At 47.3% G+C, this 15,168-nt stretch overlaps 1 protein-coding gene across 5 annotated transcripts in view; it reads left to right on the plus strand.

Annotated features, from left to right (window-relative positions):
* MYT1 (myelin transcription factor 1) overlaps nt 1-15,168 on the plus strand; it is a 65,640-nt gene that overhangs the window by 37,209 nt on the left and 13,263 nt on the right. For 3 of the 5 annotated variants that reach the window (XM_071446752.1, XM_071446756.1, XM_071446757.1), the window contains 9 exons: nt 470-604; nt 1,958-2,048; nt 2,508-2,621; nt 4,080-4,294; nt 6,821-7,026; nt 8,033-8,302; nt 9,026-9,180; nt 11,088-11,150; nt 11,382-11,450. In XM_071446752.1, coding sequence (XP_071302853.1) covers nt 470-604; nt 1,958-2,048; nt 2,508-2,621; nt 4,080-4,294; nt 6,821-7,026; nt 8,033-8,302; nt 9,026-9,180; nt 11,088-11,150; nt 11,382-11,450 — 1,318 coding nt within the window. The remainder of the gene's footprint in view (nt 1-469; nt 605-1,957; nt 2,049-2,507; nt 2,622-4,079; nt 4,295-6,820; nt 7,027-8,032; nt 8,303-9,025; nt 9,181-11,087; nt 11,151-11,381; nt 11,451-15,168) is intronic. The other 2 variants (XM_071446755.1, XM_071446753.1) reach the window with 2 other exon arrangements.

The raw sequence follows: 15,168 nt of genomic DNA on the forward strand, positions 1-15,168 counted from the left end.
AGTTCAACAGTGAGTACATAAAATGATGGTGTCCTCTACACTGTCAAAAGGGTTCCTCCCTCTGAGTAGAGGAATCGCTTGGCTAAATTGTCAGTTAACCTTGAAAATTTCAGCCTGAGCAGAAGGCTGGTTTAAAATCCAAGTGGTTTTTAAAGTAGTGGTAGGAGTCTGACCACAGAAACATGAGGGCAGGGACTTCAGCGTCCCCTAGCTCTGAGCCAGGCTGCCTGCTCAGTCACTGTGAGTGTCTCCATGCTCTGAAGTGTGTCAGTTCCTAAAATCACTTTGCTGATTTCAATTTTTGCAACTTCCAGTGTTACACTTCCAACTCCAGGGAAAAAACCTCCAAACCCAAAGGTTTCCCCCTGCTTGACTGTAAAGGCGGTGAGAAGCATTCTCAGCACTTTCCACTTCTTCCCCTCCAAATCCACTAACCTGCTTCCCTCTGCCCTTTCCCCACAATCCTTAGATCCTTCAAGACCTGAGAAGAGAGAAATCAAATGTCCAACTCCTGGCTGTGATGGGACTGGACACGTCACGGGACTTTACCCGCACCATCGCAGCCTCTCCGGCTGCCCGCACAAAGACAGGATCCCCCCCGAGAGTGAGTACATGGTGGCATACCAAGGGCTGCTTCCATTAGTCTGGAGCCTAATCTTCTTGGGGGAATTTCTCAAATGATATGAATTTTATGACATCAAGTCTGATGTTTTTCCTTGGAGTATAACAAGAGGTTTTGGCATGGGATGATGCTTTTCCAAGTTGATCCTGGATGCTGTTATCCTCCAAAGTGTTATCACTAATCACGGGAAACATGATGGGGATTTACTTGGAAGTCCTGTCCTTCTTAAAGGATTTTTAGCACCATCCTGTGGAGAATGAGATCCCTTCTCTGAAAATCAAAGAGGGGCTTTAAAAACGCCTGCCCACCTCCAAAGGTGTGTTAAGCAGTGCCCTCCTTTACACTGGAAGTCACATATTTTTCCCTACTTGGGACATCATGTTGGGAAAAAAGGGATATTATTCTACCTTGCCGTGCAAATATGTTGCCATGCAGGAAAGAAGAGGAGTGATGAGTGATTCAGGATGTGCAGGATTGCTGAGTCTCCTGTACCCTAATCTCTCCAGAATTCTCTAAGGGCTATACCGAGATTCACCTATTCTACAGAAAATATTTATCATCCTCATAACAGATTTTTGTATATACATATGCACAGAGAGAGAGAGATTGTATTTCCACCTCTCTACCAGCATCCTAAATAGCTTTCCCTGTATAGATACATAAAAATCAATGTTGTATGTTTATGATAATGGCATAATAGACCAAAAGAAAGAGGAACCCTTCCTTATGAGTAATTTCAAAGGTTGCAGACCTGACATAAACACAGAACTGGAAGAAACAAGGAGAAAGGACAGTTATCTTCACAGGCTGGAATGCAAGCAAAAATATTAATAAATAACTAACACAAGCTGTGGGCTTTACAAAAGCTTGCAGATCAAATTATTTTCTTTACTTTTAAGGTCAGCGCTGCAGGAAGCAATAATCCTGAAGATTAAAAATTAAAAAAAAAATCAAACAAAGACTAGTCCTAAGGATAAAAGCAGAGCTACAACTTCAATCACTTAAAACTACCTAAAACTGGAGACCTGGTTCCAAAACTGGGGTGGGGAGGAGGGGCTGGATGGGGGAAACTGGATTGCAATCAGAAAATGGGGAGAAAGCCCAGGCTGTGTGCAGAGATGCTAACCTAGTGCTGACCTGGGCTCTGCTGCCTTGCAAATCTTTTACTTTTCCTCTGCAAATTCTAATTACAGCACTTCGCATTCCCTGATTTCTAGGAAACCAGCATACAAGGCTTGATGATTTTCTCTTTTTTTTTTTTTTTTTTCCTCTCTGATTTTTATTAAGTTGTTTTTCTTTCCCTTCCCTTCTCCCCTTCCCCTTCTTGCCCCCAAGTCCTGGCGATGCACGAGAACGTGTTGAAATGCCCCACGCCCGGGTGCACAGGACAGGGTCACGTCAACAGCAACCGCAACACGCACAGGAGGTACCGGCTTTGGCTTCCTCTGTCACAGCCACGGGGTGACAGGGTGGGGAAATGGCCTCAAAATGACAGAGGACAGGGTTAGATTGGAAGAAATTCTTCCCTGTGACAGTGGTGAGGCCCTGGCACAGGTTGCTCCTTCCCTGGAAATGTTCAAGGCTGGGTGGGATGGGGCTTGGAGCAACCTGGGATAGTGGAAGGTGTCTCTGCCCATGGCAGGGGGGTTGGAATGAATTGAGCTTTAAGGTCCTTTCCATCCCAAACCATTCTATATCATTCCATGATTCTGTGAATTTGTCTTGTTTATTGAACTTGTTCAGTGTGGAGGAAGCAAACACTTTTCTCACAGGCCTAGTGTAGCTCTGGGTCCATGAAATGAAGGTTTTTGTGCTCATTCTTCATGCTTGGTTTCCTTCTCTGTTTTTCTTCTCCTTAAAAAAAAAACCCAACCAACTCCCACAGTTTATCTGGGTGCCCCATTGCTGCTGCTGAGAAATTAGCCAAATCACATGAAAAGCAACAAACCCAGTCTGGTGATCCTGCGAAGACCAGCTCCAATTCTGACCGGATACTCAGGTAAGGGGGACAGGAAGGCTCAGCTCCATGTCCCCACCCTGCCCCAGCCCTCCCTGTCCTGCCACGCTCCCAGGAACAGCAGCCACGGCTCCAGCTGTATTTTGATACTGCTGAGTCCTGTTATTATGATCATAGGTCTCGCCAAGGTGGGGAGATATTTAATTGATGATCCCAGGGAGAGCATTGAGGACAATGAATTGCTTCTGTAGCATCAATTAATGCTGAGGCTACAGGCCAAAGGGTTTTAGCAGTGCAGCAGAAGGCACTTGTGCCGATTGCTCCGCAGCACAAACTGCCAGCCAGGGCTGGTTATTATATCAGCATTATAAGAAGGGTGGGCTTGGGGAGGGGGGAGGTGGAGGACGAGGAGGAGGAGGAGATTTAGGCTACACACAAATCACTCCATGGCAGTTGTGCATTCAAGTCCACCTGCTTTTGTTCCTTAGCCTGCAGGTTTAAGAGGAGAGGAACTTGCCGCTCGTTTCCAAACCAGTCACATTAATTTTGATACTTTGCCCATCTCTCTCTTCCCAAGAGAAAGGGCTGTCTCCCATTAAGGATGTCCCTGATAGATGCTGGCTTCCGTGGCTGATGTGATTCACGAGGCTACAGATGGATTGGAATATGGTTGGTTATTTTGCAACGAGAGCAGGATAAAAACCGCGGTGCGAGCCCTGAGCAGCCCTCCCACAAAGGCAACGAGCTCTGATTCATTTATTTATTTGCTCCCCAGGACTGCTGGGCACCCTGGTGCTCCAGCTCTCACTACTTTGGAAAGGCCATTTAGAGCGATTACTTATTCATTTGCAGCAGGGCCCGTGCAGAGCGCTCTGAGCACATCACGAGGACGGTCCATGCTCCAAGGAGCTCCCGCTCCGAGGACTCTCTGGTGGAAAGAGGTCACGGGAAGGAGAATAACAATAGGCCATTTATATACAATTTATATGCAAGACAAATTGATTCATGATAGGCAGCCCCGTAGCAGCGGGTCTCTAGGAGGGGCTGAGGCAGGGCAGAGGCCCTGGTGCCTCTGCAGTGAACCTGCAGCAGGGAGCCGAGCTGAACTGGGGTCCTCATGCCTTTTTGTGCCACCCTGTGTCATGGGTCCCATGAGGGAGTTATTGCCCAAGTTTGTTCTCTTCTGGAAAGTGCTGCCACATCATGACAGCCTGCAAGAACATCGTGCTGGATGAGGTTGACGACTCGATGTTTTGCTCAAAAAGATGGTAAAAAAAAATGACGGTAGAAAAGGATAGAAAAAAGAAAACTGGAGTCTGAGAGATCCAAATCAGATGCAGCCTTGCTGAGGGAAAGCAAAAGGGCTGTCACTGCCTCCTTGTCCCCAGGAAGCCTTTAGGAAGAAGGTGCAGCTGTGTCCCCATTGTGTCTGGTCCCCTCTCAACAGTCACCTTGTCAAGGAAAAAAAGAAATAATTGCTGTTTGTTTTTTCATCCTCAGGCCTATGTGCTTTGTGAAGCAACTGGAGATCCCTCAGTATGGAAGCTACAGGCCCAACATGGTCCCAGCAACCCCCCGGGCCAACTTGGCCAAGGAGCTGGAGAAGTACTCCAAGGTCACCTTCGATTATGCAAGTTTTGATGCTCAGGTTTTTGGCAAACGCATGCTTGCCCCAAAGATTCAGACTAGCGAAACCTCACCTAAAGCCTTTAAATGTAAGTTGGGAGCAGGATGGACTCGGTTTTTGCATTTTCTGCCTTTCTCAGCATGTTGTGAGGCTCTTGGGATTGTGGATTGGGGTGATGGGAGACTCTTGGAGCTGAACTGCTGGACCCTCCTGGGATGGGGAGGGTGAGGTAGGTCCCAAGGTGGGCACCTTTGATGGTGATGGGAGTCCATGGCTGGCTGGGAAAGCTTTGTTTGGAAGAGAGTCTCTTTGGCTTTGGCTTTGGGAAGAACTGCGGTGGGAACATTAATCTGAGTGATGTCTCGAGGTAGGATAAGTTACACAGTTGTCCTCAGTTGGTCCCCATTGCTTTGCAGCTCATATCTATTGATCTGGCTTTCCTCATCTAGCTAAATGGATTACAGTTTTCTTCTCTTCCATCTTATATATGACCCACTCCCCCCATTTTTCTTCCCTGCCGTGCTCTGCTCTCCAGCTCTACCTATCGATCACCCACCTCTGTCTTCCAGCTCTTTCCTATTGTAGCCACCCACCTCTGCTCTGTTCTGAGGACTTTGCACTGGTTATAACTCTGGGTGAAAATGAAATGGCTGAATAACCCCTGAGGGGTTGGGCTGACAAAGGCAAGAGGGACACTGCATGGGGACACAGCCCTTGCAAATGTGTTGTTTGACACGAACTGTGCACCTCAAGACATTCTTTTGAGGGGCAAAAGAAAACATTTAGGACCCCATTTTGTAGAAGTCAGTGGCCTCAAGAGGGCTTTCTGTTTGGCTAATCCCACTTCCACAATCCTGTTTAATCCTGATGCAGCTGCTCTCTAAAAAGTGCTCGTACTTGAAAGCATCCCGGTTGTTGCACTACAATGGGAGCGCTCTTTATTACAGTACTAAATCTGTACAGGATCAGACAATGAAATTGGATGGAGGCCAGAGAGCACAACTGCCACTGTCATCCTGGGTTAGGGCTGATGGAAAAGTAATTTGTTTCCCAGTACAAGTGATTCTCTCGCTGAATAGATTGTGTTATTTGCAATATTAGCAAAGAATTTTCAGGGTAATTGTACTGACAAAAATAATTCCAGCAGACCCACTAGGATAATCCTTTCTATTTTTTCTCATCACTTATTTCACTAATTTGCTGATTGCAAGTCTATTAGTGCTAGAAATACTTATGAAATGGAAAAGCATCGCTGAGCCTACGGTGTGAAATTGAAATTGGCATCTCCCGATCCTGGATATTGTCAGGTTGGGTTGGCAAATACTCGCACCCCGCCTCGAAGACGTGGATTAACCCGGACAGGAAAACAAGCAGCCAGACACAAGAATAACCATGTGGGCAAGCCTCCAATGAGTTAATCAAAGCGACAGGATGAATATGATTGCCAATCATAACAGGGAAATCTGCTCCTTTCACTGAGAACTTATTTTAAAGAGATCTTCATCCAGAGGGATTTATATTACCCTGCATGTGTGTGCGTAACTCCCATTAATGTCAATGTGCATTATATACGCACACAACGAGGAAGAAAGCAGGGCTGGGGAAGATTAGTATTTTATAGTGTCTTATATTACGAGTTTGTAATGGGAATAATGAAATCACTTTGCTCCATGGCTGCATCAACTGAGGTTGGCTTTGTTTTGCCATGATCAGGCCAAAGCTTGTGAGTCTTCCCTGGGTGAGCCTCTCACTAAAGTGGGGATGGTTTCCTCCAGAAAGAGCATGGTGGAATGAATTAAGAATTTGAAGATTTTGATAATTGATTCAGAATACAATCCTGTGACTTGTCTAAATCAGATGACCTCCTGCTTGCACCCACTGAAACTACTGAGGGCCCCTAAATGGGATCAGCTTCAAGTTTTATTAATAGGGAATTATCAGTTGTTATTATTAGGGAAAGTTTTATTGTGTGCCCACCATGAGAAATATTTTCATTTCACAGATCATGAAGAAAAATTGCATCTCCAGGCTGGTTTGCTGCTGCTGTGACACACAGGAGCAGAGCAGCAGCATGGCTATGTGCAGCTGTGCAATAAATCCTGTTACTCTGGCATATTTAAATGATATGTCAGCTGTCAGAAAATCCATATTTCACCAGTGTCATCCTTGGAAGCTCATATTTTATGACCATGCATTTTCCATTAATGTGATTTTATAAAATTAAAGTTTTCAAACACAGTACTAGAAATCTCCCTGTAAGGCAGCCCTGCAGATAAGTTATGGACAGAGAGAGAACAATAAAAAATGAGTCAGGAAGCTTCTCTAAGCTTTCTCCTTTAACTGCTTCCACCGAGGAGCAGCTCTAATGAAGAAAAGCACTTGTGTTTTGGGTATTTATGGCAGAGTCAGTTAATGAATTAACCTTTCACAGCGAGCACAAGCTGCAGCCAGCAGCGCTCCTGTTGCACGTCCCAGGCAACAAACCAGCCCCTGGATTGGGAATAACCCCAGGAACTGTGCATACATTAACCGTGTCACACTGACTTAACCTTCCCCTGCTGCTCATGCCGCTTCTACATTAGCCTTGTGTTGTTCCTTCTCTTTTTTATTCCAGCCAAACCTTTTCCAAAGGCCTCTTCCCCCAGCCACAGCCCCTCCAGCAGTTACGTGAAGAGCACTTCATCTTCCTCCACAGGCTTCGACTACTCCCACGACGCTGAGGCTGCACACATGGCGGCCACCGCCATCCTCAACCTCTCCACCCGCTGCTGGGAGATGCCCGAGAATCTCAGCACCAAGCAGCAAGAGGCCCCCGGCAAGGTGGGTGAATGTGGCCAGGAGCCACTGACCAGGGGCCAAACTTGGAATTCAGGATAGGAGAGATGCCTTGGTTTACCCTTCCTTTCATTTTGTTTTTTTAAATATAGAGGCAATGCAGGCAATCATCCAAAATCACCCTTTTGGCTCCCCACTTTGGGTTTGGGGAAGGGAATCTTGGCTTTTTGAGTGATGTGCAGATGCCTTGTGGTTCAAATTTCCCATGTGAGATGAGCATCAATTCCAAGTCTTGGGCTGAGACTGGATATTAGGAAATATTTATGACTTATGATGGTCAAGCCCTGGAACTGGCTGTCCAGGGCAGTGGTGGGGTCACCATCCCTGGAGGGATTTAAAGGACATGTGTATGTGGCACTTGGGGACATGGTTTAGTGGTGGGCTTGGCAGTGCTGGGTGAATGTTTGGACTTGATGGTCTCAGAGGGTTTTTCCAACCCAAACAATTCTGTAATTCCATTATTCTCAGAGCTGGTTTCAGTCGTTCTCTGATCTGTATCTGATGCCATTTGAAGTTCCCCAGTTGTGTCCAGTCTGATCTCCAGCTGTTTTACAGAGGAACACAGGTTTTACCAAAGTCCCACAGAGCACTCCCAACCTTGGGCAAATGTTTTGGATGCCATGAGGCATCCTAAGTGGCACTAGATGCCTGCGTTCAATCAACTGAGTCAAAACGCCAAGGCTTGGTTGGATGGGACTTGGAGCAACCTGGGATAGAGGAAGGTGTTCCTGTTCATGGCAGGGAGGTTGGAATGAGTTCAGCTTTCAGGTCCTTTCCACCCAAACCATTCTAGTTGAGGGGTGCCTTTGCATGACATGTTCCTGAAATATTTAGGAAAGAGCAATCCTTTTTATTCAGTTCCTCCTACCTGACCGTGGAGAGGATGGGACATGAATACCTGCCCACTGCACTGCAAGAGACAAACAGGGGCAAGATCCCCATGGGGACCTTCTGGCAGCTGCTAACATTGGTTGTGTTTCCAACCTTCCAGTCCATGGACATTGAGGTGGATGAAAATGGGACTCTGGACTTGAGTATGAACAAGCACCGCAAGCGGGAGAGCACCTTCCCCAGCAGCAGCAGCTGCAGCAGTAGTCCCAGCATGAAGTCCCCAGACGTGTCCCAGCGCCAAAACAGCACCAGTGCCACGAGCAGCACCATGACCTCCCCCCAGTCCAGCCAGACCTCCCGCCAGGACGAATGGGATGGGCCCATTGACTACACTAAACCAAACCGCCAGCGGGAAGAGGAGCCAGAGGAGGTGAGTGGTGCCTCTTGATGCTTGAATAACAGCTCAGGGGACATTGAATGCCTTGTTTGCCTGCACAGTTGTCCTGTTTTGCCCAGAACCCCCAGTTTGTCCATTGAGACAAGGAAAGAAATGTTCCTGGTTTTGTCAGTGCTATCAGATATCAACCAGGCAGGAAGCAGCTGATTTTGGATCTGTTGGGACGCCCTTGCAAAGGAAGAACCCACCATTTTACTTGTCCTAGGTCTGCAGTGTTTTCTTCATTGTAAATCCTGTCAGCTCCCTTGCAGCAGTGCTGCTCCTGGTGATGTTTTTCAGGATGATTTATATCTGCCATTAGCAGTTACAGCCCTGCATGGCACTGACATTAATCCTGCAGGTGGGGAATCCAACCATGACCCCCAGCTGGGGTGGGGGTTCTGGCTCTGAGAGCATCACCTGCTTCTCTGCCCATGGGGAGGTTGCTGAGGAAGAGGTGAGGGGATTGCACTGATCTTCATTCCTTCAAGACCTTGGGAATGCCACGTGTAAATCCCTTTACAGACGTGGTTTACACAATTCTGCTAAAACCCCAGGAAATTACAGGTTGTTGGATCTCTGGGCTGGGTGCTGTGAGATGCTTACAGGGGGCTCAGGAGTGCTTGCACTAACCCTTAGCTTTGATGAACTTGGGATTCTTTCCCACCACAGCTCAGCAGCAATGACCACAGCACAACTCTGCCCCTTTCCTTGCAGTCAGAGCCTGCTGCTCACTCTTTTGCCTCCTCGGAAGCTGATGAGCAAGAAGTGTCAGAGGAGAACTTTGAAGAGAGAAAATACCCAGGTGAAGTTACTTTAACCAACTTCAAGCTGAAATTCCTCTCCAAGGACATAAAGAAAGAGCTGCTCACGTAAGTCCTGCCTTCTTGTCTCTTCCTCCAAAATCTATTAATATGTACTTAGCCAGGATGGTTGGAAACAAAATTAGAAAATACATTATAGAAATAAGAACTGTAGCTCCCTTTCCTACTGTGATTGATCTTACTCATCCTCCTACAACTGCTGATCAATGAGGAAAAACATGTTCCTACATTACTTTGCAGTGATGAAGAGAACCTGAGAGCTCTGTGCTCTGGATTCATGGACAGGGTTGTGGGAAGCTCCTTTCAGGGCCAGTTTTTCCTGGTATTTTCCTGCAAGAGTGTTTCTGGCACGGTGATGGCCCCTACCCAATGTCCTAATCCCTGTTTTGGGACACTGGCTGATGTTGTGGAGCCAAGAGCACCCAAGGGAACTCACCACCTTCTTGAAGAGGGTGTTGAACACAAGATGTCTCATTGAGAAGGCAGAATTTGTTGGCTTAGAGCAATGGGTCCCAGCACTGTGAAACTGCAGGAACACAAAAATGTGACCTGAGGCTGCAGCAAGTTTGCTGTTGTGCTGCATTTTGCACTGGAGAGAGACCTTGACCCAGCTCACATCTGTCTGTCCATCGTGTGGGTGGAAGCACAGACCCAGACCTGCCCTATTGGATGGAGTATGGCTCTGCATCCACACCAATTCCCACAGGAATGGTTAACGTTTGAGGGTTTGAGCCAAACGTGGCAGCTTGGACCTGGCTCTGGTCTAAGAGCACGTCAGGATCAGCCCGGAGGCTGTGATGGGGAGATTTCCCCTCCCAGGCATCCCAGCTGTTCCTGGCTTCTTTCCTGTGCATCTGACCCTCCCACACATCTCACAGGGAGTTGGTGGGCACTGTTTTGCTGATCTCATCCAGCCCACTCGTTATCTGCAGGCAGGCAGGGTGGAGATCTGTGGGGGCAGAGTGGCAGCAGCATTTTCCCTAAATGAACAAAGCTCAGATCAGCTGCCCTACACAAAGCTCTAAAGGATTTTTTAAAAGCCACCAGTGATGTGAACAGCAGTTTCTGAGCTAGAGCCCTCAAGTCCTCCTGTGCTTTAATTTTATTGTGATGGTAGAGAAATTTCCTAAACGGAAACAGCCCTGGAATAAATAAATGGTGTCATGGGCAGCCCTGAGCCTTCCCTCTCAATTTAATATCCTTGTTCCTCTCTGGCCCAGGGGCTGTAATGAATTAGCTGTAGTTAACTCAGGAGCAGACTCGCCTGCTATGTCTGATGCTCTGTGTCTGAGTGCAGTTCTTGTGCCATTTTCAGGCAGGTGCCCCTCACCTGTATCTGCCCATCACCCCCAGGCACAGTCAGAGCTTGCTGTCATTCCCTTTTGGCAGCAAACAGTCCCTTCTTTGCAGCTGTAAGGGCTGGGAGAAAAAAAAAAAATCATTTTAGAAAGCTGAAATCTGAAGCACCTTATCTGAAATCTGAACAAGATGATTCCTGCAGCCAGAGCTTCAGCATGGCAAGAATGATCCAAACTGGCAGCAGCAGCCAGGGGTGGCCACGTCTGTCAGGCTGTGCCACCCATCAGGCTGTGTCAGTCCCCTACTGCCACCAAGCCCTCCCATCAACTAAGGGTTTTAAACACTTTCTTTGTCTTTGCCACAATTTTTTCTCAATTTTTTTTTTTTTAATTTTGTCTTTAGGATCCCTATGATCTTTTAGAAGGAAAAAGGGAGGAAGGGGAGCGAAAAGGGGAACAGCTGGTTTATATCCATGCAAACATAGAAACACACACCAGGATCTGATGGATGGGGCTGGTGTCAGGGTCTGGCAGCTGGGCTGGACTGAGACACCCCAGACAGACCCTGAGGGGGCTCTGCTGGCTCTGCCCACCCGTGGATCCTGGGGAATCCATTCCTTTCCCACACTTATGCTCTTTGTTGTTGTTGTTGCCCAGTTGCCCAACCCCAGGCTGTGATGGCAGTGGACACATAACGGGGAACTATGCCTCTCACCGCAGGTGGGTCGACATTTTCTGCGTGGTTTGAACTTTAAAAACAACTTTTATTTTCTTTTGGTATAGTTTGTGACCATGTGGATAGTTTGGTTCTGTTTCCTCCCCCCTTCTGTTGCCCCCCTCCCTCCCCATGCCCCAGCCCTTTTTCTTTTTCCTTTTTCTTTTTCTTTTTTTTTTTTCTTTTTTTTTTTTTTTTTTTTTGCTTATCCAGATATTCCATCTCTTCTCTTTCAGCCTTTCTGGTTGTCCTCTTGCTGACAAGAGCCTCAGAAACCTCATGGCTGCCCACTCTGCTGACCTCAAGTATGTTTGCGCTCAACTTGGAACTCCTTTTTTTTTTCTTTATTTCCACCCTTTTTTTTCTCTCTTCTCCCTTCCTGCCCCCACACCTCTTGCTCTGTTTTTGCTTTTCCATCCCCTCCCTTCTCCTTTCAAAGAGCTGATCTAAACCTGCCTGCAAGGAGCTCTGGTGGAGTCCAGCTTCCAGCTGCTGTGTTGAAGAGGCAATGGAGTGGAGGAAGGATAATTTTGGGGAGGGGACTGATGGCAATGATTGGAAATAACCTGGATGCCTGGCAGGTTTCCTCTGGGCATCGTACACATGTTATTTTCTTTTTCACTTGGCGTCTTTTCCCAAGCTCTTGTTGCCTAGTTTGGGCCATAACCCTTTTCATTTAACTTTTTTGTCCATCTCAAATGATCCAGAGCCTGGTTTTATTTTTGGGTAGAGACTCAGCTGGGAGCTCACTGCCAGCACACAGCAAAGCCAACCCTTTTGGAGAACCTGGGGTGCTATTTTTAGGCTACTTTTTAGGGGCTGTTTGGGATGTAGTGAGAGAGGTTCCTCTTCATTTCCATGATGTGTGAGGGAATGAAAGAAGGCGTGAGCAAATGCTTGGTGAGGCCAGATCCTGAGCCAGTGGTCAAGGGCTCAGAGAAATCCAAACTTACCCACTCCCATTGCTGTTTCTGAAGGGAAGAACCTGATTTTGACATTTTCATTCAGGTATCTTCCTCTGAATCCCATATTCAGCTTTGCTGTCTTCTCCAAACCCCTCCTTTTCAGTAGGAGCTTATTCTTCACAGGTGGGTTTCCCAAATGCTCTCTTAGGTTGCCTTCCCTAAAGAAAAGTGAAATTGTATTTAGTTGGGAACACTGGGGAGACCCCAACCCTCTCCACCCCATCTGCATCTCTGGTGTAAAGTCCATGGAGAATTTTTTTGCATCATCTCTTTCATGGGCCCAGCTTATCCCTGCAGGCTGAGTCTCCTCTGAGTTCCCAGCCTTGCTGAATCCAGTTTTTGGACCATTTAGACTCTGAGCTAACTGAGGAGCCTCCACTGAGAGTGAAGCCTCATGGAGAGCTTTACATTGCACAGGGTCATCATGAAAAACCCCAAAAGTGCCGTGCCCTGTGTGCCATCAGGGGTTTCTGGAGGTGAGCCAGTGGCAGCCCCTCTGGTCACTGAGGCCATTGGAAAAGTCCCAAATCCCTCTGTGGTGGCTCCTGGACCTCTCCGTGCCCCACCACCAGTGTGGGGCTGGTGCCAGGAAAGGTGTTAGTTAACCACCTGCTCCTTATCACAGAGGTGGACAAGGTGGCAGGATTAGCTGATATTAATAGAATTTGCTGGTGGATGGCAAGGACTGCTGTGATTAGTGCTAAGTACACTTAATCACACACTATAGACCATACACATTCTGAAAGGAGCTCTTCAAAGAGCTCTGCTGAGCTGGTGTTTCTCCAACAGTTTGAAAGAACAGCCAAGTGATCAGACAATTTGTGTTCAAGATATTAAAAGCTCACAGGAGCAGTGGTCATTCCCAGGAAGGGCCAGACAAAAAGCAAACAGGCTCATCCCTGAGACTGAGCATCATGTCCAGCCTTGCTGTGTTCCCCTCTGGCATCCAATGTCAGTGCTTTTAATCAAAATACTGTGTAAAAAAGGAGACTTGTGGCCCCCAAAAAAAGCTTGTTAATATTATTTCCTCAAATTCCACTTTTTTTTTTTTTTCTATGTCCTGGTGAGGATGGGAGCAGAGGAGGGAGGAAGGGATTTTGAGATATCATAGATTGCACAGTCACAGCTTTTCAGAACTCCAGATAAGACCATGTCAGTGTTTCTATTATAAATTCTATTTTAGGGGTTAATATCCCTGATATAAAAAAAAAAAATAGCTCCAGGCTGGAACATGCAATAAAAGGTCTCTGTTGGTATGATTTGTCTCCAGATAATTAAAAATAAAAATCAAATTACTTCTCTCTCCTCTTTAAAAATCCTGAAAGGAAGAAAGAGTTCGGTGTTAGTGTTTTCATAATTTCCTCCCACCCTGAAGCTAAAACAACAGAGAAATAGTTTTGCTTTCTACTGTAAGAGTGTAGAGCTGGGAAATATCCCAGTCATTTCCCAAAACTGCAATTTCTAAATGAGTTGAAGCATTTGCACCCTCATTGAGGTCCTGCTGGATGTGTCCTGCCCTTACTGCACCAGACCCATGTGCACTTATGTTTTCCTGGCTCTGAGCCTCCCTGTTACCCCTCTAGGACCAGGCCCTGCTCTCTTACCCCAGGTGAGGTGCCAATTTTTTTTGCCAACGCAGATTATTCAGTGACCTGCAAATGCCAAAGTCTCCCTCAGAGCTGCTGCAAAGAGGAGAATTTTGGTATTTTTCTGAACAAAAAGAGAAGACTTTAAAAAAAAAAAAAAAGCTGTTTTCCAAGCTGCCAAACTGAAGTCACCTGTGGACACCATTCCTTCAGTGATTCTCAGGGGCAGAGCAGCAATGCAGAATCACAGAATAGTTTGGGTTGGAAGGGACCTCAAAGGCCAAACCCCCTGCAGTGAGCAGGGGCACCTTCAGCTCCATCAGGCTGCTCAGAGCCCTGTCCAGCTTTAGGGAAAGCATTCTGCCTTTCCCAAGGGCCCTGAGCTCAGGGGCTGCCCGTGCATCACCATCATTCCATGGCCACGTCCTGGAGACACCAACCCCTGCCCTGCTGCAGGTACCACCCAGCCACACACACCTGGCATTGCTGGCTTCAAAAACAGGGCTGGAGAAAGAAACCCCTCCCCCAGGAGAAAGGGTGCTCTGCAAGCTCCTGGATGTGCCCTGAGGTTTGCTCAGAAGGAGCAGTGAGCATCTCCCCCTGGTCCTACAGCAGCACTGTGCATTTCCTCTGCACACCCCTGTGGTGTTTGTGAGGGTCCCCAGGACGAGGGGAGAGAGGAGAATTTGCCTCCATGTTCTCAGAAGGCTGATCTATTATTTTATGATATCATATTAAAAAATGGTATACTAAAACTATACTAAAAGAAAGAGAGGAAGGATACATCAGAAGGCTAACAAGGATGATAAAGAAAAATCTGTGACTCCTCAGAGCCTCCACATAGCTGGGCCACGACTGGTCATTAAATTAAAACAATTCACATGCTGGATAAGCAGTCTCTAAATCATATTCCAAAGCAGCAAAACAGGGAGAAGCTGAAGCTTCCCAGGAGCAGAAATCCTGGTGAAGGGATTTTTCAGAAAATATCATGATGACACACCCCCTCCCCTGGCTTTAATCACTTGACTCAAAAAAGCCCTGGCTAATTGGCAGGCTGGCCTGCACATCCTCTGCAAACACTCCTCGCCTCGCTCCCTTGTCCCCATGACAACTTTTATGTCACCTACTGGGAGCAGATCTGTGTGCTCCTTTCCATCTCTCACCGTTAATGATGCGCTGCTGAGTTTGGGCCATTCCCTGCGTGCTCGCAGCCCCGCCAGCCTTTGTGGGGCTTTGGGTGATCACAGCAGTGACCTCCAGCCTTTGGATGATCACAGCAGTGACCTCCAGCCTTTGGGTGATCACAGCAGTGACCTCCAGCCTTTGTGGGGCTTTGGGTGATCATAGCAGTGACCTCCAGCCTTTGGGTGATCACAGCAGTGACCTCCAGCCTTTGGATGATCACAGCAGTGACCTCCAGCCTTTGTGGGGCTTTGGGTGATCACAGCAGTGACCTCCAGCCTTTGTGGGGC

This window comes from Agelaius tricolor, unplaced genomic scaffold (genome assembly GCF_023055355.1).
Source record: "Agelaius tricolor isolate 1412-34295 unplaced genomic scaffold, bAgeTri1.0.p SCAF_23, whole genome shotgun sequence".
Classification (NCBI taxonomy): domain Eukaryota; kingdom Metazoa; phylum Chordata; class Aves; order Passeriformes; family Icteridae; genus Agelaius; species Agelaius tricolor.